A 26970-nucleotide genomic window follows, 5' to 3' on the forward strand; every position below is an offset into this window, starting at 1 on the left:
CTGTGTCCCCTGCCTTGGCAGGTGGATCCTTAACCACTGCACCACCAGGGAGGTCCCAGAAAATGAAAATCTTATGTCCCTTGGCACTTCAGTCCGTGACTCTGTATTTGCAGTTAAAAAAATCATACTTTTTTTTTTTTTAAATCATATTCTTTATTAGGACATCCAAGGCCATTTGGGATCTGTTTTCAATTTTTGCAGTCTTATCTCTTATCATTTCTTAATAATTACCCTACTTTCTAACCTAACTGACCTACTTGCAGTTCCTCCAAGGCAACATACATGTTTATGTTGTCAGTATAATCCCCCCTTTGTGAAATGCTTTTTCAACAGTAATAACATCCACTAATCAACGAGCACTACTCTGTTCTAGCTTCTTACTTGGCATTTTGTATCTCTGATCCTCACAATAATTCTGCAAGGTAGATTTTTCTTTTGTCCCAATTTTACAGAGGGAGTTTGCCACCCCATGGTTTATAATGTTGGAGAGGAGTTAGGGCTGTATATGAAGGTTTGAGAATTGTCAGGAAATAGATATTAATAGAAACCAAAATAATAGATGAGATGCCCAGAGAAAATGTATAATTTTGATTTTGAGAGAAAGTGAAAAAGTATGGAACCTTGGGAAGCCAACAGTCAAGAGTCAGACAGAGGGAAAAAGGACCTGGCAAAGGAAACTAAAAAGAAGTGGTTTAAGGAGAATCAAGTTAGAGAATTGTCATGGAAATCAAGGGGAAGAGGAGAAAAGAGACCCAATATATACTTTTAAGAACTTCTGTGTGTGCCCACAACATTGTAAATCAGCTATACTTCAAGTAAAAAACAAACAAAAAAACCTCTTATGTGCCAAGTCACTATGCTAGGCTGTTTATGTACATTCCTTCATATTTTATGACAACCCTATAAAATAGGTAATGTCTTATATCAGCAGGTAAGTAACTAAACAAGGAACTGAATCAAAGTGAGCCTAAAACTCTTTACACCAGTTACCTGGGAGGAGACAGTTTCAATGAAGAGGTCAACAGAGGAAAAGATGTGTTATAATTACTATACAAAGAAAATATATCTGGTATATTTGAAGATTAGAAGGTAGTTTGTGATTTTAGCAAGAATAGTCTCAGTCAACTTGTATAAGAAAAAGACATATTAGCAAGCACTTTTCATTATACTTTAGTACAAGATTATTTATCAGTAATGTTAAACTTGTCATAATTTGTTACACTAAAAAATCATCAGATGAAGTTTTATAGAGATTATAAGAATTAGTACAACATTGCATAATTTGGAATCTTTAAGAACTGATATTTAATTTTTTTTGAATTTAGATTCATACTTTACAAACAAAAGATCTTATGCAGAAAACACACTTGCATCACATTTTACTCTCGGTACAAGCTCATCCTCTGCGCAAGATAGTAATTATCCTCAAATACTAAAAACTCCATTATCTGCTGGAAATCCCCAGAGACCAGGTTATAAAAGTTGGACACTGCAAATGGAATATTCAGGTAAAGTGAGTGGAATATTGGCCTAATTGATCTTTTGAAACTTTTAAAAATTATATATTAGAGTAGTTAAGTTAATATGAAGTTACTTGTAACTAATATGGAAGACTGAATGATAAATACATCAATTTAGCCATATCTACAATTTGAAGCTGGATTAATAAGTCTACATAGTTTGTGATATTGTTTGTTAAAAAATGCAGGTCTACATTATTTTATCATTCTGACAAAAAAAGCACAAGAAAGAAAGCCCTTCCTTCTATACGTTTGCTTAAATCTAAAAGTTGATCCTGATAATACTATTGAATGATTTTTTAATACTTAAATTTTAGAATTTATCTAAATGTAGATTTTCTTGAGGGGAAAATGGGTGAAATAGGTCTACATGTATAAACATCTCTTGGTTCAAAGATATATGAATGTATACATTTGCAAAATAATGAAAACTTGTTTTTCTGAGTGGTTCTACCAACATACACTCTTACTAGCAATATATGAGCGTTCTTGTTGCTCTGTATCCTATCCAGTATTTGGTGCTGTCAAACTCCTTAATATTTACCAGTCTAGCAGTTGTAAAATACTACCTAACTATAGTATGAATTTGCATTTTCCTGGTTATAAATGAGGTTGATTATCTTTTTTAAGTTGTCCATCTTTTTTGCTGGACTATAAACTCCATGAAGACAGAGACTGTAGCAGTGAAGATACAATCTGAAGTAGAACCATACAATAATTTAAACAGGGAAGATTTAATATGAAGAATTATTAAACTCATAAAAGAGTAACTATAGTATATAAGGAAACTCTATGAGGCACCCTAGGGCTAAGGGGACTCCTCAGAGGTCCTACTTGGAAGTGGCCCCCTTTTGGGTCCCATTTCCAACGCTGGGGTACTGACCTCTTTGGAGAAGGTGAATACTGAATGGCAATTTCAGTAGTGACCGCAGATTTGCCAGGCCAGGCAAACAGGAAGCGGGCAGGGTGGGTGAACTATAGCTGGTGGCTAGAACATGGCTGTACAATGGGAGTGGGCTCTGGTGTGGGTTGGAGGCCTGGAGCGCACAGTCTCCCTGTTAGGAGGAGTGGTGGCATCAAGAGGACTATGGGAGACAGACTGAATAGAGAGTGAAAGAGCTGAAGGAATTAGTATGGGCAGGAGGCCTGGAACGCAGGATATCTCTGTTGAGAGGGCTGTAAGATGATTGTTACCGTGCCATGCTGCGGCTGTGTGATTGCCAGAGGACAGCACATTCTGGGTATGTAGCTGGGCACATCACCACCAGATGTCCTCATACCTACACTGCTGACCCAGTGGAAACTGCCAGAGAGCCCTTCATCATGCAAGGTCCCTCCAGTGCCCTCAATTGAGAAAACTTAACATTATGCACACTTTTCTTTTAAACATCTTTATTGGAGTATACATTATGCACACTTTAAAGGAGAAATATACAGCAATTCTGTCCACTGTTGCAGAGCTTACATTGAAGTGTGAATTTGGAGCCGAGTGACAATAAATTGATAACTGGCATAACTCCTTTGGCTATTCAATGTCCATATATGTCATTCTACACACATTTGGATTCCTTTACAACAACAAAATAACTCTGTGTTTCTACCTAACAGGATGTATACATCTGTACTTACAAGTGAGGGGGTTCTCACTCTTTCCCAAAATGAGAAGATTCATAGTCCCAACAGTCATTGCATATTAATTATCTCAAATTCAGTCGTGGTCCCACTGAATATTGTGTTACTTAAAGACTAAGTTGTAAAGTTAACCTCCAATAACTTGTGTATAAATTTTTAAAAGTGAAAAGAGAAAAATGGTTAGTTTATACAAATAAACATGCATATAACAAAGCATAGAGAAAATATCCAAAGCTACTGCAGTTTGTATTTTTTTTTTTTTTTGCGGTGGTGGGTACATGGGCCCCTCACCGTTGTGGCCTCTCCCGCTGCGGAGCACAGGCCCTGGACGCGCAGGCTCAGCGGCCATGGCTCACGGGCCCAGCCGCTCCACGGCACGTGGGATCTTCCTGGACTGGGGCACGAACCCGTGTCCCCCGCATTGGCAGGCGGACTCTCAACCACTGCACCACCAGGGAAGCCCTGCAGTTTGTATTTCTGTAATTGGTCACGAGGTTATAGCTGATATCTATGGCTTCCTTCCACTACCCATTCTATATTTCCCTTACCTGCAGCAATACGGGTGGAATGATCCAGACCTTCATTCCTGAAGGGTCTGAGTCCTTGGTCATTCTGCCTCTTATTGGTTGCTGTAGTTTTCCATTAACATTTACTATTGGAAATACTAAGGGGTGCCTTAGAGCAGGGGTTCCCAACTCCCGGGTCGTGGACCAGTACCTGTCCATGGCCTGTTAGGAACTGGGCCGCACAGCAGGAGGTGAGTGGCGAGTGAGCAAGCGAAGCTTTACTTATATTTACAGCCGCTCCCCATCACTCCCCATCGCTTGCATTACCGCCTGAACCTACCCCCTCCCCCATCCATGGAAAAATTGTCTTCCACGAAACCAGTCCCCAGTGCCAAAAGAGGTTGGGGACCGCTGCCTTAGAGAACCCCCTGAGCTCCATATATAGTCCACTTTGCCTCCATTGTGTATAGCGACATGATATCCCCTTGGCAGTTAGGAGCAACCACCCCATCCATAGATACCCCTCCCCCCCTTTTTTTGCCTATTGGTTCAGTAGCATAAATAAGGAGCCTAAAATGGACAGTTGGCAGTCTCATCTTCCAATTCAGTGGAATCATTGCTGTGTCACTTGGTGGAACAAATAACCTTGTGGAGACCAAGATCTCCAAATCAGCAGAGCTCAAAGTTGCCAGAATGGGAAGCAAATATTCTTTGGGTGGGTTGATCAGGATAATAGTGAAGTGAGAATAGTCACTCCTATTTCCTCCTCTTGTTTCTTGGACCTGTGTATTCTGGTTATGAGGAATACAGCATCTGTGATTCAAAGTATAAACTGCATCCTGTAAGACAGAGCCCCATTCTTTTAGGATATTGTCTTCCAATTGGCATTAAGTCTTCAGTAAGTCATTCTGCCTTTCAGCTAAGCCAGGCATTTCTATGTGATGGGGTATGTGGTAAAACCAGTTGTTTCAATGGGCCAGAGTCCATTGATGCATTTTTTTCTTTTGCTGTGAAGTGAGTTCCTTGATCAGATGCAATACTGTGTGAAATGCCATGATGGTGGATAAGGCACTCTGTAAGTTCATAGATTGTGATGCTGGCAGAGGCACTGTGGGCAAGGAAGGCAAATCTGCATCTAAAATATGTGTTTTTTCCAGTGGGGACAAATATCTGCTCCCTCCTGATGGAAGAAATGCAGTGTAATCAACCTACCATCAGGTGGTATGTTGTTCCTCTGGGGAATGGTACTGTATGGGGCATTTATGTTGATCTCTGCTGCTGGCCAGCAGAGGGGTTAACCAGGTCAGCCTTCGTAAGAGGAAGTTCACGTTGTTGAGCTGATGCATAGTTTCCATTCTTGCCACCATGGCCACCATGCCACCATGGCCGATTTGTTCATGGGTCTATTAAGGAAACACTGGTGGCTGGGAAAAGAGGCTAATTGACATCATAGGGTGTATCATTTTGTCCACTGTTATCAAGAGTCTCCTTTACAGTGGATGCCCTTTGGTGAGCATTCACATGAGACAAATATTTTCAAAGTCTATGCCCGTTCTAAGAGATCCATCCACATACCTCTTCCCCAACTTTCCTTGTCACTATCTTCCAGTTTCGTTCCTTCCAAGTCCCTGACCATTCAGCTAAACCATTAGCAACTGCTTATGAATGAGTCTAAGTCTGTACTTCTGGTTATCTTTCATTCCAGACAAGCCAGACAAGGTGGAGAACCAAATGTACTGCTCAAAGTTCTGCCCAAATGAGAGATCAAAATGAACTAAACAACTCAAAAAGTTAGAAGAAAATAGTAGTGAATATCAAATGTCTCAATGAAGGAGGAGTTTCGTAGCAGAAAAGTAATGGAAGAAATTATAAAGGAAAAGACTTTCTATACAAAAACAAAAATCTTTGTGACATCAAAAATAGCAAGATTGGTAGCAACTATAAGTTGTTGTCATTGATTTACAAGATTCTCAAAGAAACAGGTTGAAAAACATTAAGACCTAGTAAAAATTGTGCAAAAAGGATGTAAACATCTCAAAATATAGAAAACAAATGGATATATTAAGTGAAGTTCAATTTTGATAGTAATTAAAAAAAATACACATTTAAAGCACCAGTCCATTAAACTAGCTAATAATAATAATAACAACAATAATAATACATTGCAGAAGTTAGTAATGGTAAGGATTCAGTAAGATTGGTTTTTCTCATATACTAATGATGGAATTAAAAGTTGGTACAATCCTGAAAAGAAATGTGGCAATATATGTGAGATCCTTTAAAAGTGATGGTTTTCCTTTTTTCAGTAATTTGACTTATAAGGAGCCAATTTAGGGAAATAATAAGAGACCCAGAAAAAAGCTTTATGTACTATGATGCTTATTTTAGTATTACTTATAACAGAGGGATAACAGCGTAAATGTTCTTTTAAAGTTTAAGGGAGATGTCTTCTGTGTGTACTGAATTTCCAAGTACTGAAACTTGATATTAAGTTTCCAGTTAAGAATGGGAAGGTCATATTCAATTGCAGAACTTAAATTGACTTCTATAGATCTAATATAAACTCAATCACCATGTATAACAAGGCTTTAATGGCAAAAAAGGTTCTGAGATCTAGACACAATAGATTTTTAAATGAACTCTTAAGTTGACTACTGACTAAGATAGCATAAATGTAAAAATAATTTTGTAGGTGTTATAACAGAATAGAAAACAAAAAAGGATTCTAGGTTAGGGAGGGTGAGGAGGGGAGAAAAGGTATATTGAAAGGTTGCAAAGGGGATAAAAGACAATTTTGCTTCTTTGAAAATAAAATTTTAGGTATGTTTAGTAGTCTTTTTGTTATCCATGAATAATGCCTTATAATTTCAAATACTTTATAAAACCTTTCTATATTATGTTTAATTCTTATATAACAACTTTATTAAAAAGGTTTGGTATTTCCACTTTACAGATAAAGAAATGGTAAATTTAGAAAGGTTAAACTACTTACCTGAATATTTATGGTTTGTCAGGCATAGATCTCAAAATCACTAATATATGTAGTGGTTAAGAGCACCAGGTCTGGAACCAGGCTGCCTGTATACAAGTTCTACCAGTTCCATTCATGCTTCAGTCTCCTGAAAAGCAAATGGAGAAAATAATGATGTCTGTTGATAGAATCATGAGAAGTAAAGTTAATTCAAGTAAAGAACTTGGAACATTCTTGGCACATTAATAAAATATCCAGCATTACACAGATATCTCATAAATGGAGTTTATAGTCATATAATGTTTTATACTTTATAAAATGCATTGATATATATTATTATCCCATTTGAGCGTTTCAGCTACCTCTTGAGTTAGGTAGGGCAGGTATTAATATTATATTTTGTGATATATGATTATTTATTATGAAATAATTTGCCCAAATTCATATAGCTCTCAAATGACAAGGTAAGATAAATAATATGTTTTCTGATCGCAAATTTAGTGTTTCTTTATGACTTCATTCCATTCCAATAAAATGCAAAATAAGACAATGTATAAGTTTATTATTTCTAAATGTGAAGTTAAGTTTTGGCAAAATAGAGAATTAACATTTTTATTTGGTCTGGATATATGGAAAGATATATTTTGATGAGCAAAACGAGATTTTTTTTCTTGGTTAGTAATAGCTGTGTCCTAGACTTGGTGCTTTGAGATTTTATGAGAAAGAACTAGAAAGTATTGTTAATGTTTATACATTTTCTTTAAACATTTTTTTTAATAGCTACATCCTCATCTGCAGTTTCTGCACACTCTCCATCAGTTATTGTAGCTGTTGTAGAAGGGAGAGGACTTGCCAGAGGTGAAATAGGAATGGCAAGTATTGATTTAAAAAGCCCACAAATTATATTATCTCAGTTTGCAGACAACACAACATATGCAAAGGTAAGTATTTATACTCCTAGAAAATGGTTCATCTAGAGGGCACTTCGCAGATTTTCAAGTCAGTGCTTTCCTAATTGGTTTACTTTTTGGTAGAATAATGGTTATTCATTATTGCACCAATGTAGGTTACTCTGAATAACAATAAAGTTTTACATCTGATTTTAATTTTTTAATATTATTTTGTTCTAAAATAACATATTTTGGTGTTACTTAAATATTCCAAATTACTATTAATATTAGTTTCTAAAATTAATAGCTTCAAATTAATAAATCTTGGACTCATTCCAAAGATAACATATGTAATAATGCTATCTCCAGAGGGTTGTTTCCACTGAACTGTATTTGAATTTTATTTTCCAGAGATAAGGGAAACTGGTGTCTTAGACCAGTCATAATTTAAGTCTCTCAACTTCTTGCCTTCACTTCCTATCACTCATCATTAACTTGGGCCACTGGCCTGTTGTTATGGGAATTTGTGTGACTTATCAGGTAGAGGTACTCTACTCCTAATTCAAAAAAGTTATTTGACCCCATTACTATTATTAAAACATATTAAATGCTATGTTATTTTTAATGTTTTATTCTTTATTTTTTCCCTAATTCCCCTTTATGTTTCCCAGTATGTAGACTTCCTTTCCCTACCTAATAATTAATTTTTTAATATACCTAACAATCTAAATGATATTAGTACTGCATATCTGGGTATTTCACATTTCTGTGCAATTTAAAAAGAATAGGATAAAAGTTTTTTTAAAAAATGGGAATGTTCAGTATATTGATAAAGTATTTCTGTGTCTAGAATAGTTCTAAGAAATGCATCTTAGACTGTGAAAAGCATCAGTCATAAAGCAGATGTTTCTCATCTGTGTTTCTGTACTTTTCAACTTCTAAGCTGTACCCATGTGGCCATATTGATTGAATCACCATAGTTACGCTATTGAATGTTTATGTTTTTCATGGAGATGAATAAAATACCGAGTAGATGAATTTATTTAAAAAAATTTCTTTTAGGAATACATATTTGATATGTTCAAATTATTTGGGGGCTTAGAGCTGATACAAACTATTGTGAGTAAAATATAGCCTATGCTTATGATAATATTTTGTATTGATAATTTTATAGGATGTATGTTTGACATATTACCATTAGAAGTATATTTAATTGAAACATATAATTAGACCAGTTGTGATTTTGTATGTCTCTGACTTAATTTTATCTCTCAGAAAAATACGAAACTTTTTTGGTTTTAGAGAATCCTAAGCTTACATTTAAGAAATTATTCAAACAATTTTAGGTGATCACTAAACTCAAAATTTTATCACCTTTGGAAATAATAATGTCAAATACTGCTTGTGTTGTGGGGAAGTCAACCAAGTTGTTTACTCTCATCACAGAAAATTTCAAGGTAAGTGATTTTTATTCTCAGTAGTAACATTCAAGATTGTCTTATTTAAAATCCATTTTATAATATCATCCTAAAGAACAATAATTTGGGTATCTTTACCCTAAAGTACTCACTAAGTACAAATCCTAAGCTTAGGGACTATTAATACATATAATAAAAATGACAAGGAATTCACTTATTTGATTTGGTACCCTTGATATACTTTGCAAAAAAGGAAAAATCTTTTAGGTAATAAGGAGGTTTCCCAGAGTATACAGGAAGCAGACACTTAGAGAAAGCATGGATTTCCTTAGGTATAGCTTCCTGGAAAGTAGTTATTGTGCTGCCAGACTGGTTGAAAGTGAAGTTCTTATTCTTCTAGGGGATAGCAACTATCAGCAAGTACTTTTTCTTTTGGAGAATTTGATTTATATTATAGAATTGTTACAGCTTCCCCTGGCAACACATACTGTCTCACCGTCTGTGGGACTGTGACAGGGAAGTGCTCTGGAACCTTATCCAGCCAACGCTCTCCCTCTCAGTAAGGGCCTGTCTACCATCTGGTTTATTTCTTCCCTTTAGCACATCTCCCTGCTTTGTGGAATGGAGGCTGTGGTTCTGAACCAAGTAGGCAGCATTGCAGTTAGAATAGTTCTTGAGAAGTGCAAATTATTTTCAGAATATTATATTTCATTGTAGACTTAATCTTTAACCATTTGAAACCAAGTTGAGATTATGGTCCAATGAGTTCTTTATAGTTCTTAATATATTCAGCATCTACAGTCATATAAGATTTCTTGTGCTCTTAGAGATCCAATGTAGCTCAGCTGTCTTTGACTCATTGCCAGAAATGGTTCCTATTGTAAACCTACTGTCTCTATTAGACAGGACTCTTTATCTCTTTCATTCATGACTTTAGACTTCTTTTCATCACCCTTATTTATGTATACCTTTCCATATACCTTCATTATTTTGTACTGATTAAGCATTCTAAGTCCTTTGGTTGTGAATAACAGAAATTCAACTTAAAGTAGCTTAAGTGAAAAAGTAAATTTGTTGGCTTATGTAACTGGGAAGCCAAATGGTTGGATAGATCCTATCCTTACTCTCATCTCTACTGCCATCTTTCTATGAGGTTTAATAAAATGATTGCTCATGGCTCCAGGCTGATGTCAACTCAGCTTAGTCAACTGAGAGTAAAAACTGACTTCTTCCTTCCAGTGTCCACATATGAATTCAAGAGAAGGACCCCGACTGTTCCTGCTTTGTTCGTGTTCCCACATGTTAGATTAATCACTGTTTCTGGGGGTAAAAGCACTATGATTGATTAATCCCAGGTCATTTGCTTTTTGCTGTGGGGCACAGAGTACTGTAATTGACAGTCCTACATGGACAGACCAACATAGAATGTGGGATAGATGAATCCTCCAAAGGCGAAAACAACCTACATTTACTACGCTTGAGATGTAAGGCAATGTAGCATAGTGCTTAAGAGTAAAGGAGCCAGGGACTTCCCTGGTGGCGCAGTGGTTAAGAATCCGCCTGCCAGTGCAGGAGACACAGGTTTGAGCCCTGGTCTGGGAACATCCCACATGCCATGGAGCAGCTAAGCCCGTGCCCCACAACTACTGAACCTGCGCTCTAGAGCCTGCACGTCGAAACTGCTGAGGCCGCGTGCCATAACTACTGAAGCCCGTGTGCCTACTGCCCGTGCTCCACAGTAAGAGAATCCACCGCAATGAGAAGCCAGCGCACCACAACGAAGAGTAGCCCCCGCTCGCCACAACTAGGGGAAGCACGTGGGCGGCAACGAAGACCCAGCGCAGCCCAAAATAAATAAATACATAAATAAATAAATTAAAAAAAGAAAAAGAATAGAGGAGCTATACTGTTGTGGTCTCAAATCCTGATTCTAAATGACTGTGTGCAAATTAAGTTAACCTCTCTAAGCTTCAGTTTTTATTCGTCAGTAAAATAGGGACAATAATAGTATCTACCTCCTAGAGAATTGATATTTTATATAAGGTAATCAGAAATGGTCTCACTGATGAGGTTACATTTGGGCAAAGTCCTGATAGGAGTGAGAGAGAGAGCCATAGAAATATTTGATATAAAAGCATTATAAACGGGGGAAAATCAATGTTATTGTTATCATTATCATCACACTTACCATAAAAAGACCTCAATTAAATAAGAAGCAATATGAAATGTAAGGAACATGGACTTTTTAGTCAAAGAAATCCAAATTCAAGTCTCAGCTCTGGAACATATCAATTGTATATTAGAAAAGTTGCTTGACTTCTCAGAATTTGACTTAGAGGAAGATTGTACTTAATATTGATACAAAACTTACATCATAGGGTTATTGGGAAGATTGAATGAGATAACTCTTCAAACAATCTTGGCACATAACAAATTCCCTACCCGATTATGACTTTTTTTTGCAGCCTTGCAGCTCTTTCACGGTCCATTGTTATTATATTATTAATACCTTTCTTACCTATTACTTTTATTCAAAGTAGGCAGACCTTGTACTCTGCAGCTGCATGCATTTTTTTTTCTCTTTTAAAAAAAGTTCCATTATCTGCTTTTCTTTATTCTATAAATTAAATTCACCTTATATAGATAGCATTTCATAGATTTGATAGCTGGAATTGGTATTTTTGGCTTCCCCAGCTAGTGTATTACAAAGATTTACCCTCTCTAAATTATGATAGTGTATATGAGGCTGAATATAAAACCTTTGTTGCTGTTGTTGCTGTAGAATAAAATTAATAGGAGTCAGAGACTCTCATGTTTATTTTTTATTTACTTAAATTTCATGTAAATATGGCTTAATAAGAGCTGCAGACTGCTATAATTCACTTAGCAAGACAGACCATCATTCTTTTTGTAAATAACTAAGAAAACTTCTTATTTAACTCTAGAAAACAATAAATAATGAAAAATAAACTTTATTCAATATTTAAGTCATCTACCCATGTATGAGCATGTATTTAAGAAAGCAGCTTTGGGCAAGTGCATGAAACTTAAAATTTATTTTGAAATTAAAAATTCTTTTCAGAACGTTAATTTCACTACTGTCCAAAGGAAATACTTCAATGAAACAAAAGGATTAGAGTACATTGAACAATTATGCATAACAGAATTCAACAGTGTCCTAATGGAGGTTCAATCCAAGTAAGTTAAAATTTAGGGCAAGTAGTAAATCTCTGGTGTGTATTCCAGGACGGAAAGGTCTTTTGTGTGTTTTATTCTTTGCTATATTCCCTACCACTTAGAAAAGTGCCTGGCTTATAAAACACACTCAGTAATTATTGAAATAGTAAAATAGTTAACTAAAATTTATATACAAGGCGTATCTTGCTAACTAAACTTTTATGGAATTTCTCCAAATTAGTCATAATCTACTGCCTTAATGGTTCCTGCTCACTTTACTTTGAATTGAAAAGCTCAAGTAGCTACTGCAAACTAGAAATGTGAGGGTACAGAAATGAAACACAGTTAAAGCTGTGTTCCTGTTACTTCATACCTTTACTCCTTCCGAATGAGACAGGGAATGATATTTTTGGAATGGATATTTCTTATAACATGCTGAACAGATACTTACTTTGATCCAGGTTGGACAACTTGTTCGCTCAGTTAATCATGACAACTACTGTCACGGAGATCAAAACATGCTTTCCTATACATTGGGACCTCCTGACTGTACCTTTACAACTCTCAGACTTTTTCAACATTATTTGAATGTGTACTTAGAATGGTACATCAAAAATTGACACAAATTACCATTGAATGTTGACTTCTAACATGTGACCTATTGGGAGTCTAATATCCCTTAAGTCTCAGACTTCAGAAAATTGTCTCTTTTTATCAACTTTTATGTTTTAGAGGTAATTTAACTAGTTATCAAAAATCAGGAACACTTGGTGTGCTTTTTCCCTTTGATTTTAAGCAATGCTATGCAAATATTTATAATTTTGCTAATATTAAAGTGAAATAAATGTTTTCTTTTATAGCAATACTTTTTTTTATTCCAAAGATTTATAGTGATGTATCTTCGGTCACTTTACAGGTATTACTGCCTTGCAGCTGTTGCAGCTTTATTAAAATATGTTGAATTTATTCAAAATTCAGTTTACGCACCAAAATCGCTGAAGATTTGTTTCCAGGGTAGTGAACAGACAGCTATGATAGATTCATCATCAACCCAAAACCTCGAATTAATAATTAATAATCAAGACTCTAGGTAAGATCATCTATTTTTTTCTTAGAAAATGTATCAGTATATTATGTCATATTTTTCTATGAATAGTTACTTTACATTTCTTTAAATCGTTTGATGGAGAAATATTGAATAAACATATTTTTAACCCTTACACCATTGTTGGTAAGCTGCTCAGATGTTTCACCAAAATCAGGTTTTAAAAATATATTTGTACTAAACAAGAAAAAAAAAGTAACAACCCATTTCAAAACTAGGTAGAAGACTTGAACAGACATTTCTCCAAAGAAGATATACAGAGGTTCAATAAGCACTTAAGAAGTTGCTCAACGTCACTAGTCATTAGGGAAATGCAAATCAAAACCACAATTACCACTTCACACCCATTAGGATGGTTATTATTAAGTAAATGGAAAATAATTGTTGGTGAGTCTATGGAGAAATTAGGATCCTAATTCATTTATGGTGGGAATGTACAATGGTGCATTCACTTTGGAAAATCACATGGTGGTTCCTCAAAAAGTTAAACATAACATTACCATATGATCCAGACATTCTACTTCTTGGTATATACCTGAAAGAATTGAGAATGGGGACTCAAACAGATACTTGCACACAAATATTCATAGCAGCATTATTCATAGTAGCCAAAATGTGGAAACAAACCATCAATGAGTGACTGATAAAATAAGATGTCTACAGATAAGGTGTATACATACAGTGGAATATCATTCGGCCTTAAAAAGGAATGAAATTCTGATACATGCCACGAGATGTATGAACCTTGAAAACATCATGTTAAGTGAAATATGCCAGACACAAAAGGAAGAATATTTTATGATTCCATTTATATGAAGTACCTAGAATAGGCAAATTTATAGAGACAGAAAGTAGACAGGTTTCCAGGGCTGGGGGAAGTGGGGAATGGGAGAGTTATTGTTTAATGGATTCAGAGTTTCTGTTTGGGATGATGAGAAATGAATGATGGTAATGGTTGCACAATATTGCAAGTATACCTAATGACACTGACTTGTGTGCTTAATATGGTTAAAGTGCTAAAGTTTGTGTTTTATGTTTTACCATAATAAAAAAAGTTGTGTGCAGAATACTACAAAGTTAAAATAACAAGTTTTAAAAGCATTAAATACAGGAAATTCAAGGGACTACATAATCATTTGAGAAGGTGAAAATAGTTGAATCAACTTGGTCTTTGTGTATAACTAGATTGCTCGTTTTATTGGTTTACTGTTAGCTTTAGAGGAATATTTATGGTAAGCATGAATAAGAGCGAGAATGGGAGATTGCCCATGTGTGTGCACACACACACACAAACACACAGTGTTTATAAGATTTCATAGTGGTTGGGATACCTAAACTAGAATCAAAATGTTATTAGAAGATAATGTAATCAACCTTTGGTGGTGCTTATAGTAGGCATAAACCTATATAGTTTAATATGAGTTAAATTTGGTACAAAGAATTAGTGAGTAATGGTTTTTCTCCTTGAGGAATTACAGTCTAAAGGAGGAGATGCATAGTATCATAGTATCATTAACATGTACTAAGTACATCAGGCCCTCCGTAGCCTAGCGACCCACAGTTGGTTGAAACCACAGATATGGAACCTGTGGATATGGAGGGCCCACTGTAGTAGGCCACTTTATATAAGGGACTTAAGCATCCTCGGATTTTGGTATCCGCTAGAGGTCTTAGAATCAATCCCCTACAGGTACCAAGGGACAACTGTATAGTGATATGAAAGTTTGCATAAAAAAATGATGGGATCATAGCAGAGAAAGAAAGTTAACTGGGCTTAGTTAAGGAGTAAAAGGGAAGTAATTAGAAAAGGCTTTCTAGAGAAGATAATACCTGACATGAGGGTTTTTTTTCCCTGATATGAGATTTGAAGTATAAATAGAAGTTATCCATGGGCTTCCCTGGTGGCGCAGTGGTTAAGAATCCACCTGCCAATGCAGGGGACACAGGTTCGAGCGCTGGCCCGGGAAGATCCCACATGCTGTGGAGCAACTAAGCCCGTGCGCCACAACTACTGAGCCAGTGCTCTAAAGCTCACGAGCCACAACTACTGAAGCCCACATTCCTAGAGCCCATGCTCCACAACAAGAGAAGCCACTGCAACGAGAAGCCCGTGCACCACAACGAAGAGTAGCCCCCGCTTTCCGCAACTAGAGAAAAGCCCACACGCAGCAACGAAGACCCAATGCAGCCAAAAATAAATAAATAATTTTTAAAAAAAGAAGTTATCCAGATTAAGAAGTAGAAAAGATAGTAAGACAGTGAATAACAAAGTCTTGAAAGCATGATTTTCAATATAGCAATATGGTATGTGCAAGGAAACCATAAGCTATTTACTTTGGTAAAGTACAAGTTGGGAGTAAGTAAGCTTGGAGTAAAATCTCAGCTTTCAGTACTTAAATATAACTTTGGATATCAATGAAACGGATAAACTTAAAATAATAATAAATTTTAGTATTAAGAGTACTGAACAGAATAAAGAGTACTTTATACAATTGAAACCTTAAGGTGCTCACTGCCAATTTCAGAGCCATAGTGTTTAAGTATTTCTGTCACTTTGTGTGCTCTTATCTTGGCTTCACTTTTAATTATGTGAAATCTCCAGACATTATTTACAGTTACAAACTTAGAAACCTATAATATCTAATTTTTTAAATTATTTACTTTAATCATCAAGAACAGTTTAGATCTATCTAGGTACTGTTGGCACTACTTTTAGTAAAGGTAAGAATAGTACTGTGTATACTATTTGTCATTGTCAGTGTAGTGACCTCAACACCTTTGTAGTTCCACTGAATAATGATGGTCTAAAATTATAACGTTTTAAAGGAGTTTATAATTAATTGTAATTATTCCTTTTCAGCTTAGTGAATAAATAATATTTTTTCTATTGCTAGGAAAAAAGGGATAAAATAATATCTGGATAAAGTACTCTGTCATTGACTTTATAAATTAAAATAACATGGGGTAACGTAGACAGTCAATAACCAAGGCTGGTAATTATTACAGAAGGTTTTGTACTCAGTTTTACTTTGTCACATTTCATAGTTAATCATTGTTTACCATTATCATTGTCAAACATTGCTTGAGTTCCTGCTATATATTAAATGATAGGATATTTGATCTCCAAGAGTTCATATTATAGTTGAAAGAAGAAATTGAGGTCTTTTCACAGACTTGAACCAAAGAATATTAGGTTAAAAGATGGGCATGCTATCTACTGAACTGTCTGAATAGCTCTAATGCTTCTATGGATTTGTTACTTGTTCAGCGTACTGTTTCACCCATTGATTTCTATAGCAAATGGCAGATTTAGGTATGCTCCCCACCTCCTTTGTTCCTGCAGAAGACAAGTTCTCAAAATTGTGCCTGTGACTTACCTATGATGACCCCCACTCCCAGCCAGGACTTGATTTGAATAGTTCCCAAAAATTTGTTTAAATTGATATACCAAAAATTTGGCAGTCTGATTACTTGAGTCATTTTTATTTCCTTTCCTCTCTTAACCCAGATTCAGTATGTCAGTAAATCCTCCTGACTCAACCTTTAGAGTACATACATATTCTGGATCACTTCTTAGCATTTCCGGTGCTACAACCCTAACCCATACCTCCATCATTTTAGCCTAGACTGCTGTATAGTGTAATAGCCCCTAACTCGTCTCTCTGCTTTCTTCCCCTCCTACAGTTAGTCTGTTCTCAACCTAGTGGCCAGAGTGTGATCCTTTTAAACCAGAAATTAGATCTTAGAACTTTCCTGCTTAAAATCTTCCAGAGCTCCTATTATATTTAGAATATAATTCAGACTCTTTACCGTGGCCTACAAGGACTTATGTGTTCTGGTCTCTTTCAACTTCTTCATTCATCTCCCTTAATTCTTATCCTCACTTGCAGTGCTCCACCAACTTTGGTCTTCTTTCTGGTTCTGGAGCCAGAAAGACTACCTGGGCTTAAATTGCTGTTCTGTTTTGCCCTTTTAAACAGTAACTCTTTTCATGTTCACTTATTTGGAAACCTTGGGCAAGTTACTTAATTTCTTTGTGTTTCAGTTTCTTCCCTTGTAAAATGTTAATAATAGTATCTATCTCATACCATCATTGTTAGAATTAAGTAAGTCAATATATGTAAAGTGCTTAGAATAAGGCCTGGCACATACTTTGTGTTCACTATATGTTAGCTATACTCACCATCAATTGTCATCAGTATTCCCATCTCATCATCATCTTGGCCTGGATGCCTTCTTAACTCAACTGCTGAATATACATACAGGTCTTTCTCAACCAGCCTAACTAAATCAACCCTCCTGGTCATTCTCTGTACAGTTCTGTTTGTTTGTTTGTTTGTTTGTTTTTAACAGTTTCTGTACCTGATATTATTTTCTTTCTTTCTCTTTTACTTATAATTCTCTAACTTCTTAAGTTAGAACAGAGTGATTATATTACTCATTTTATCAGTGTAAAAGTTCTCCCCTTAAGGATGTGTTGTTGATATCTTGCTATTATTGATGGAATGCCATGGACTAGAATATTTTATATTAGTCTGAGTATTGTTAACTGATCTATGAAAAAAGCCATGAACTAAATGCAGGAAGATTCTGTCGATCTTGTTAATTAAAGTGTGCTTCACTGACTGACAGCATACCTGAGAGTGTATTTGAAACGTAGATTCTCAAGCCTCATCCCAGACCTACTGAATCAGAATCCTCATGTGATTTGTATGCATATTAAAGTTTGAGAATCACTACCGTAGATTATAGGATTATTTTAAAAGTTAAATTACAGTTTTATTGGATTTTCCTTAGTATACTTAATGAAATTTTCCTAACTTGTGTTTTTAAAGGAGCAATCACACACTCTTTGGTGTTCTAAATTACACTAAGACTCCTGGAGGAAGTAGAAGACTTCGTTCTAATATATTAGAACCTCTAATTGATGTTGAAACCATTAACATGAGGTTAGATTGTGTTCAAGAACTGCTTCAAGATGAGGAACTCTTTTTTGGACTTCAGTCAGGTAAATGAATATCATCTACTTTTACAAATACAATTTTTTTTTTGCGGTACGCGGGCCTCTCACTGTTGTGGCCTCTCCTGTTGCGGAGCACAGGCTCCGGACACGCAGGCTCAGCAGACATGGCTCACAGGCCCAGCCGCTCCGCGGCATGTGGAATCCTCCCAGACTGGGGCACGAACCCTTGTCCCCTGCATCCGCAGGTGGACTCCCAACCACTGCGCCACCAGGGAAGCCCAAATACAAATTTTTTAACAAAATACATTGTCTTCTTGAAAAGATACCAGTCCTGTTGGATTAAGGCTCATCCTAATGACCTTATCTTAACTTGATGACATCAGCAAAGGTCCAATTTCCAAGTAATATCACATTCAGATACTAGGGTTTAGAATTTCAAAGTTTCTTTTTGGAGGATACAATCCAACTCATAACATGAGGTAAGAGAATTGCCCTTGGCATCTGTTCACTGGCATGGCAGTGCAATTTTCTTTTTAAATCTGTAGGTGGAGGGGCAGTTTATATGCACTGATCTGAGTCCAATTCCTGGTTTCTAGCAACTTGATCTGTCTTCCATAACCTCACTTCCCCAACCTCCCCTCATGTTGCTCTGGAGGTCTAAACGGAAGTCGTACTTGAAAATCTAGAAGGCTTTTACAGCCTTTAGGTTTTCCTAAGTCCAATTCTAAATACCTTTTAATTAGTATAATTTCTTCAAAATTCTGACATTATACTGACTGTGACTCTGCATTTCCAATGTTGTTTTGTATATTCATTTTTTTCTATATATTCCTGTGTATTTTGTGAGGCTTTGGGAAAGGTACAAAAAGGCTACTTTTTAACTGGTCAGCCTTGTTCACAGCAGCACCTTATCTCTCTTGTTCCATTAAACATCTTGTTGAAAAACAAATTTTCTGCACACACTATCTTCTGTTCATCACTACATCTTAATCAGTCTTGTTTCTGTGCTCACTCCTGCACTGAGACTGCTCTTGTCAGGGTCACTATAGCAGATATTGTTGGTTCTCTGTCCAGATCTTCTTGGGTCTCTTTTACCTTTCTTTGTGCCCCTTTTCCCTGCTATGTGTGCTTTTGCTTCTAATGGCCTATACCTGGACTCTCTTGAGAGGCCTGCCCTCAGGCTATTAGAGGGCTTTGCTCTCAGGCACGGAGTGCCAAAAGTGCCTTGTGGACCTTAAATGATTGAATGTTGTGGGAGTATGAAAGCCCAGCTGTCTCACACTGTTTTGGCAAAAACCACGAATGTAACTTAAAGTCCACAAGCCTTCTACAGGATCGGTTGAAGTTACCTTCCATAGGAGTTTGCCTGAAATTATATTTTTGTTTGGCTTTTTTTCTCTTTCCTGTCCTTCTTGTCTTCTTTATTGGTTTCTCGTGGAAGCAAATTCTTAATATATTACTTGCACATGAATCTTCATCTCAGCCTCTGCTTCTGGAGCACCCAGCCTAAAACGTTCACCCATAGTCTCATTGTTTTGAAATTTAATGGACACATATTAGTTCTCCTATTTGAAATCCAGCTTCTTTGGTGCTGCCAAAAATCTCTCCTTATTGAATTACTGCCTTTCTTTGCTTCTGTGATTATACAGTTCCTAGTTTTCTTCCTATTTCTTTGGAGTTTCCTTTTTTTTAAGCTCTGTCACTCATTTCTTTAACGAGTTTATGACTATCCAGTCAAAACCAATGGGGTATCTCCCTTGTAATGTTATCTTTACTATTTCCAAATAGACTACAGGACTGTATACTGTCTTGGAATATCTTCAGAAAGCTCTGTCATTGATCAGGTAACACAGTAAAAACCCCAGAGTCCTTTCTTTCAAATGGAAGTGAGAATGACTTCTGAGTCTTCTTTTTAGGCTTGTTTTCCTTTGCTCGTTCCCTAAATGCTATGGCTCTTCAAAGGTATGTCCTGGGTTGTCTTTTTACCCTGTATATTCTTATTATATGATTTACCCACCATCTTGGTCTTATAATTATCATTCACGTATTCGTAACTTCCAAATTTACATCTTATGTCCAGATATCTCTATAGACCTTCAGCCCCATATATCTTATTGCCTACTGAGCATTTATTAGATGTTCCTTAATCACCTCACATTTAATGTGTCCAAACTGTGCCATCTTCCCTTCTAAATCAATCCCTTCTGATTTCAGAGAATAGCTCTACATCCAAGCTGTTTACCAAACCAGATACCTGGAAGTCATTCTCGACACTTCCCTTCCCTGAAATTAATCATCAAATTTTGCAAAGTCTCTTTTCCATATATCTCTTGCATGTTTAGCTTCTGTTCCCAATGCTGCTGCTCCAGCCTGGGGTACCATTTATCTATAATCTGATTTATTGCAGCAGCCTTCTGTTTGGCTTCCTCCTCCAATCTTGTTCTTTACAGTCTCTTCTCTATATGAGAGCCTGAGAGATCTTTTGAAAATATAAATCTGAGCATATTACTCTTCATTAGTTTCTTGTTGTTGATGTAACAAAGTACCACAAATTTAGTGGCTTAAAACAACATGAATTTATTATCTTACAGTTCTGGAAGTCAGAAATCAGTTTTGCTGGGCTAAAATCAATGTGTTAGCAAGTCCACCGTTTCTTCTGGAGGCTCTAGGGGCAAAACTGTTTCCTTGCCTTTCCAGTTCCTAGAGGCCATCTACATTCCTTGGCTTATGGCCCTTCCTCCATCTTCAAAGCCAGCAGAATAGTTTCTTCTCTACTTTCTGACCTCTGCTTTTGTCCTTATATCTTCTCTCTTTGACTGATCCTCCTACCTCCCTCTTTTTTTTTTTTCTTTTTTGGCCACGCAGCTTGTGGGATCTTAGTTCCCTGACCAGGGATAGAACCTGGGCCCCTGGCTGTGAGAGCACAGAGCCCTAACCACTGGACTGCCAGGGAATTTCCTTGCCTCCTTCTTATAAGGACCCTTGTGATTACTTTGGGACTAACAAATAATCCAGAATAATCTCTCCATTTCAAGATGCTTAACTTAATCCCATCTTCAAAGTCCCCTTTACCAGATAACATATTCAAAGGTTCCAGGGATTAAGATGTGGACATCTTTGTGGGGCTACCACATATCCACGTGCATAAAATCCTTCATTCTCTTCTCATTACTTTTAGGATAAAATCCAAACTCTTCTGGATGGCTATTTCTTTATCATCTCCCACAGCATCTCTTGTTACTCGTCACTTGTCATTCTGCCTTCTAGTATAATTGAACTTCTTTTAGTTACTTGAACATATCCTATCTCATGTTCTGGCTTTTAAAATTTTTTTAATTTAATTTATTTCCATTGGGGTATAGTTGATTTACAATATTAGCGTCAGTTGTACAACATAATGATTCAAAATTTGTATAGATTATACTCCATTTAAAGTTATTACAAAATAATGACTATATTCCTTATGCTGTATAATATATCCTTGTAGCTCACTTATTTTATACATAGTAATTTGTACCGCTTAATCCCCTACCCCTTTCTTGACCCTCCTCCCTGCTCTCTCCTCATTGTTAACCACTAGGTGGTTCTCTGTATCTGTGAGTCTGTTTCTGTTTTGCTATACTCTTTCGTTTGTTTTATTTTTTAGATTCCATGTATAAGTGTTTGTCTTTCTCTGCCTGACTTATTTCACTAAACATAATACCCTCCAGGACCCATCCATGTTTTCGCAAATGGCAAAATTTCATCCTTCTTTTATGGCTGAGTAGTATTCCATATATATGTACACACACATATACCACATCTTCTTTATTCACTCATCTGTTGATGGACACTTAAGTTGCTTCCATATCTTGGCAATTGTCAGTAATGCTGCTGTGAACATTGGGGTGCATGCATCTTTTCAAATTAGTGTTTTTGTTTTTTTCAGATATATACCCAGGAGTAGAATTGCTGAGTCATATGGTAGTTCTATTTTTAGTTTTTTGAGAAACCTCCATATTGTTTTCTACAGTGACTGCACCAATTTACATTTCCACCATCAGTGTATGAAGGTTCCCTCTTCTTGACAACCTTGCCAACATTTGTTATTTGTGGTCTTTTTGATGATAGCCATTCTGACAGGTGTCAGGTGGTATCTCATTATGGTTTTGATTTGCGCTTCTCTGATGATTAGCAGTGTTGAGCATCTTTTCGTGTGCCTGTTGGCCATCTGTATGTCTTCTTTGGAAAAATGTCTATTCAGTTCTTGTGCCTACTTTTTAATTGGATTATTTGTTTTTTTGATATTGAATTATTTGAGCTGTTTATATATTTTGGATATTAACCCCTTCCCGAGTATATCATTTGCAAATATTTTCTCCCATTCAGTAGACTGTCTTTTCATTTTGTCAGTGGTTTCCTTTGCTGTGCAAAAGCTTTTAAGTTTCATTAGGTCTTATTTGTTTATTTTTATTTCCTTTGCCTTAGAAAACAGATCCAAAAAAATATTGACCGTTCATGTCAAAGAGTGTTCTGTCTATGCTATCTTCTAGGAGTTCTATGGTATCAGGTCTTACATTTAGGTGTTTAATCTATTTTGCGTTTATTTTTGTATATGGTGTGAGAAAATATTCTAATTTCATTCTTTTACATGTAGCTGTCCAGTTTTCCCAGCACCATTTATTGAAGAGACTGTCTTTTCCCCATGGTGTATTCTTGCCTCCTTTGTCATAGATTAATTGATCATATGTGCATGGGTTTATTTCTGTTCCATTGATCTGTGTGTCTGTTTTAGTGTGTATCATGTTCTGGCTTTTGTACTCTGTAATATTTGTCTAGAATCTTTTCTCTTTCTTCTCTGTAACCTCTTCTCCCAAGCTACTCTTTAGCCAACTGCAGTTCATAATTTACCATCCTAGTTTAGATGTCACTTCTTCTAGAAGCCTCTCTGACTCCCCAAGTCTATGTTAGGTATCTTTTCTATATGTTGTCTATAGTATCTTGTTATGGCACTTATCTTACAGTATTGTAAGTGAATGTTTTGTTGGATGATTCCCATATGAGTCTAGAACATAATGGGTGTTCATATTTGTTAAGCTATTGATTTATTATTAAACATGTTGAAAATTGTATTCTGTTGTTCCAAAGATTATAATGTTCAATATGATGAGATTTTAATGAAAAACTTGGATTTTATTTGAAGCTTTAGTTTCATATATTTTAAGTTTTATAATTCCTTATAATAGAAAGTTTTAAATTGGCATCTACAAATGTTAAATATTTCTATATTTTCTTTATCTTGACAGTTTATAATTTATCTTAACATGTAATAAAGTAGGAGAGCAGGAATACAGAACAAGGGTAATTTTTATAGTTTATTAAAATATGAGAATGTGAACCTCATAAAAAGTACAGTACGTACTTTCTTGTAGGCATTCTACAACAGGGATGAAAACATGAAGATTAAGTTATAAGTTTTTGTCCTCAGGGATCTTACATTCATGTTAGAGACACAGAACTCTAAATAAATAAATATGATACAGTGTGAAAAACACAGTAATAATTTAATATTTTGTGGAAACATAGAGGAGGGAGCTGGGATAAATATAGTATCCAGGATTCACAGAGATAATATTTTAGCTCTGTCTTAAGGGAATGAGTAGGATTTTGACAACAGGAGAATTCTAGAAATGATACTCAAGACAAAGGGAACATGCCTGAGCAAGGTATGTTGATGTGCATAGGGGTAACAAAAATGTGTTTTGGATGCGGTGGCTGGGATAAAGATCCGGTATGGGTGCTGCTGTGATCCTGAGCAGTCATTACTTTCTAGGGTACACTTCTTTTTCTGGGAAGTTGAGAAAGATAGAGTTAACATAAGCTTCTGCAGTTATACTTACATTGTTATAAAAGAACTTGCTGTATTTAAGGCATGGCCAGTAGTTATTTATGACTTGAAGCCTTGGGGAATGGCAGGAAATGAGAATTGAGGCTGGTTTATGAAAAGCCTTTATATAATGCTAAGAAGTTTGGATTTTATCCTGATATCAATAGGGAGGTGATGATTCTAAACCAAGAGAGTAATATATATGGTCAAATCCTTATTTTAGAAACATTGTTTGTTTGTTACAGTAGATTTGGGGAGAGGAAGAAGGAAGAGACTGAAAAAGAGAAAGGCCAATCTATGTGAGGGCTTAAGAGAGTCTGACTAGTGGACTCACATATAAAATGTCATGGTAGTATAATATAATAGTATAATAGTATACTCAGCCTATTTACTCTAATTTTTTAACCACAGTTTTAACATAATTACCATAGAAGTGGTAATTTAGAAAGAGGCACAGCTCTAGAGGTAGGCAAACTGAAGAACATCAAAAATTTGAACAAGAAAGAAGTGACATAAAATTTTTGTATTTAGTTCTTTTTTTTAAAGGATAACAGTTTGGGGCCACTTTGTGAAAGTATCAATACGTTTACACAAAAACTTTTGAGATCACATATTACAATGATGATAATAACCATGAGTCATTAAGAAATAGTTACTATAGTTTAAGGTAAAGAAAAAAAACCTGGAGACATTTAAAAGGGATAGATTCCAATTATCTATACATATACTTTTATAGTGTACTTGAAGCTGGAAAATGAGTTGAGAAGAATAAAATAACAGTTTTGAGCTCTGGTATGTGCAAGGTACCCCTATGCACATGTTATTGCACTTAATCCTCACTACAACCCTAGGAGGAAGATGTTATTATCCACATTTAAAAGATGAGAACAACTAAAGTTCAGAGAAGTTATGTAACTTTTGGAAGGTTATATGGTTAGTGGTTGAACTATGCTTTTAAACTAATCTTCTCTGATCTTTTAAGTATCATGTAGAAAAGTTAGAAGTCAAAAAGGTGGGAAGAAAATTATGATAAGCAACATCTAAAAGTCAAAGAAGTAGAGTTTCAAGAAGGAAGGGGTGATCAACAGTGGCAAAATTTGAAGACAAGTTCTGAGTAATCAAAATTAGGAAAAGACCACTAGAATTTATTAGTTTACTCCTGGTAAATGTAAGATAGTTGAAGATAATTCAAACAAGTAATATTTTCAGGTAAAACTGTTCTGTTCTATTACTTGAGGATAATATTTTACATAGTGTATATTTTTAAAATGTAACAAAGTTTAACTGCTCATAGTTTCTGTTTGTTTGTTTCAGTTTTAGCAAGATTTCTTGATACAGAGCAGCTTCTTTCTGTTTTAGTCCAAATTCCAAAGCAAGACACGGTATGTTTATGTATAAATTATATGTTATATTGTTATACCTTATGTGATATAACTTGTCTTAATATGATGTAACAATTGGAAAATATGAAAATCTTTTGGAAATGTACATCATTATTAATATCTGGAGTATTATACCTTTTTAAAGGAAACTTTTTTCCTCAATGTATTATCATATATGATATATTTAAAATTAAAAGTTTCTTAGGTGAGGAATTGGTATATTTTCATTTATCAAATATTTACTTAAAGAATTTGGATATAGTTTTCAAAAACCTTAGATGACAATAATTTGCTTAATAAATAGAGAAAAATTGTTTTAGTTCCAAAGGTCCTTTAAAAGGTGATCATTATGTGAAGTTTGATTAGTTTTCAAATATGCTTAACATTTAGGAATGAAACAAAGTCTTTGGATATTTTACAAATTTAAATACTTAGTGCCATATATACAATGGAATATTACTCAGCCATAAAAAGAAACGAAATTGAGTTATTTGTAGTGAGGTGGATGGACCTAGAGTCTGTCATACAGAGTGAAGTAAGTCAGAAAGAGAGAAACACATATATGTGGAACACATATATGTGGAATCTAAAAAAAAAAGTGGTACTGATGAACCTAGTGGCAGGGTAGGAATTAAGAGGTAGACATAGAGAATGGACTTGAGAACATGGTGGGGGAAGGGTAAGCTGGGATGAAGTGAGAGAAGCATCAACATATATACACTACCAAATGTAAAATAGTTAGCTAGTGGGAAGCTGCTGCATAGCACAGGGAGATCAGCTTGGTGCTTTGCGATGACCTAGAGGGATGGGATAGGTAGGGTGGGAGGGAGGCTCAAGAGGGAGGGGATATGGGGATTTATGTATGCATATGGCTGATTCACTTTATTGTACAACAGAAACTAACACAGTATTATGAAGCAATTATACTCCAATAAAGATCTATTTAAAAAATAATAAGTAAATACTTAGTGCCTATAGGCACATTCTATAAAGAAAGTAATAGATGGTTTTCATTCTTCCATTTAAGGTGAATTGAAAAATATTTACTTTAATGAAATACATGTACAGTTGACTGTTGAACAATGCAGGGTTTGGAGTGTCCCCCTCCCCGCCCCCCATACAGTTGAAAACCCACGCAGGTGTGTAACATTACAGTCAGCCCTCTGCATAGGAGGGTTCTGCAACTGGATTGTGTCATACTGTATTTTTTGAATAAAATCCACCTATGAGTGGACCTGCACCATTCAAACCCATGTTGTTCAAGGGTCACCTGTATATTTTTGCTTGTGTGCTTAAAAAGGAAAGACGTCTTGTACATCAGTAATATTTGATTTAAAATTTGATTACTTTGCAAATCCATTGAAGGCTTATCTATGTTTAAGAAGCCTTTCCATATTGTAGAGATAATTGCTCTTAAGGTTCATTTACAATAAAAACATTATATGGAAAAGTTTTGGCTGTTGGGCAGGCAGAGAATTAGAAGTTTCCTTAAATAATTGAAACACCTTAAAATTCAATATATGCAAATGAGAGGTAACCT

At 35.6% G+C, this 26970-nt stretch overlaps 1 protein-coding gene across 1 annotated transcript in view; it reads left to right on the forward strand.

Moving 5' to 3' along the window:
• MSH4 (mutS homolog 4) overlaps positions 1-26970 on the forward strand; it is a 97436-nt gene that overhangs the window by 1808 nt on the left and 68658 nt on the right. Inside the window, exons 2-8 of the mRNA XM_032640502.1 lie at positions 1326-1508; positions 7410-7570; positions 8866-8976; positions 12020-12135; positions 13031-13204; positions 18055-18227; positions 25363-25430. Coding sequence (XP_032496393.1) covers positions 1326-1508; positions 7410-7570; positions 8866-8976; positions 12020-12135; positions 13031-13204; positions 18055-18227; positions 25363-25430 — 986 coding nt within the window. The remainder of the gene's footprint in view (positions 1-1325; positions 1509-7409; positions 7571-8865; positions 8977-12019; positions 12136-13030; positions 13205-18054; positions 18228-25362; positions 25431-26970) is intronic.

This window comes from Phocoena sinus, chromosome 1, assembly GCF_008692025.1.
Source record: "Phocoena sinus isolate mPhoSin1 chromosome 1, mPhoSin1.pri, whole genome shotgun sequence".
NCBI classification, from domain to species: domain Eukaryota; kingdom Metazoa; phylum Chordata; class Mammalia; order Artiodactyla; family Phocoenidae; genus Phocoena; species Phocoena sinus.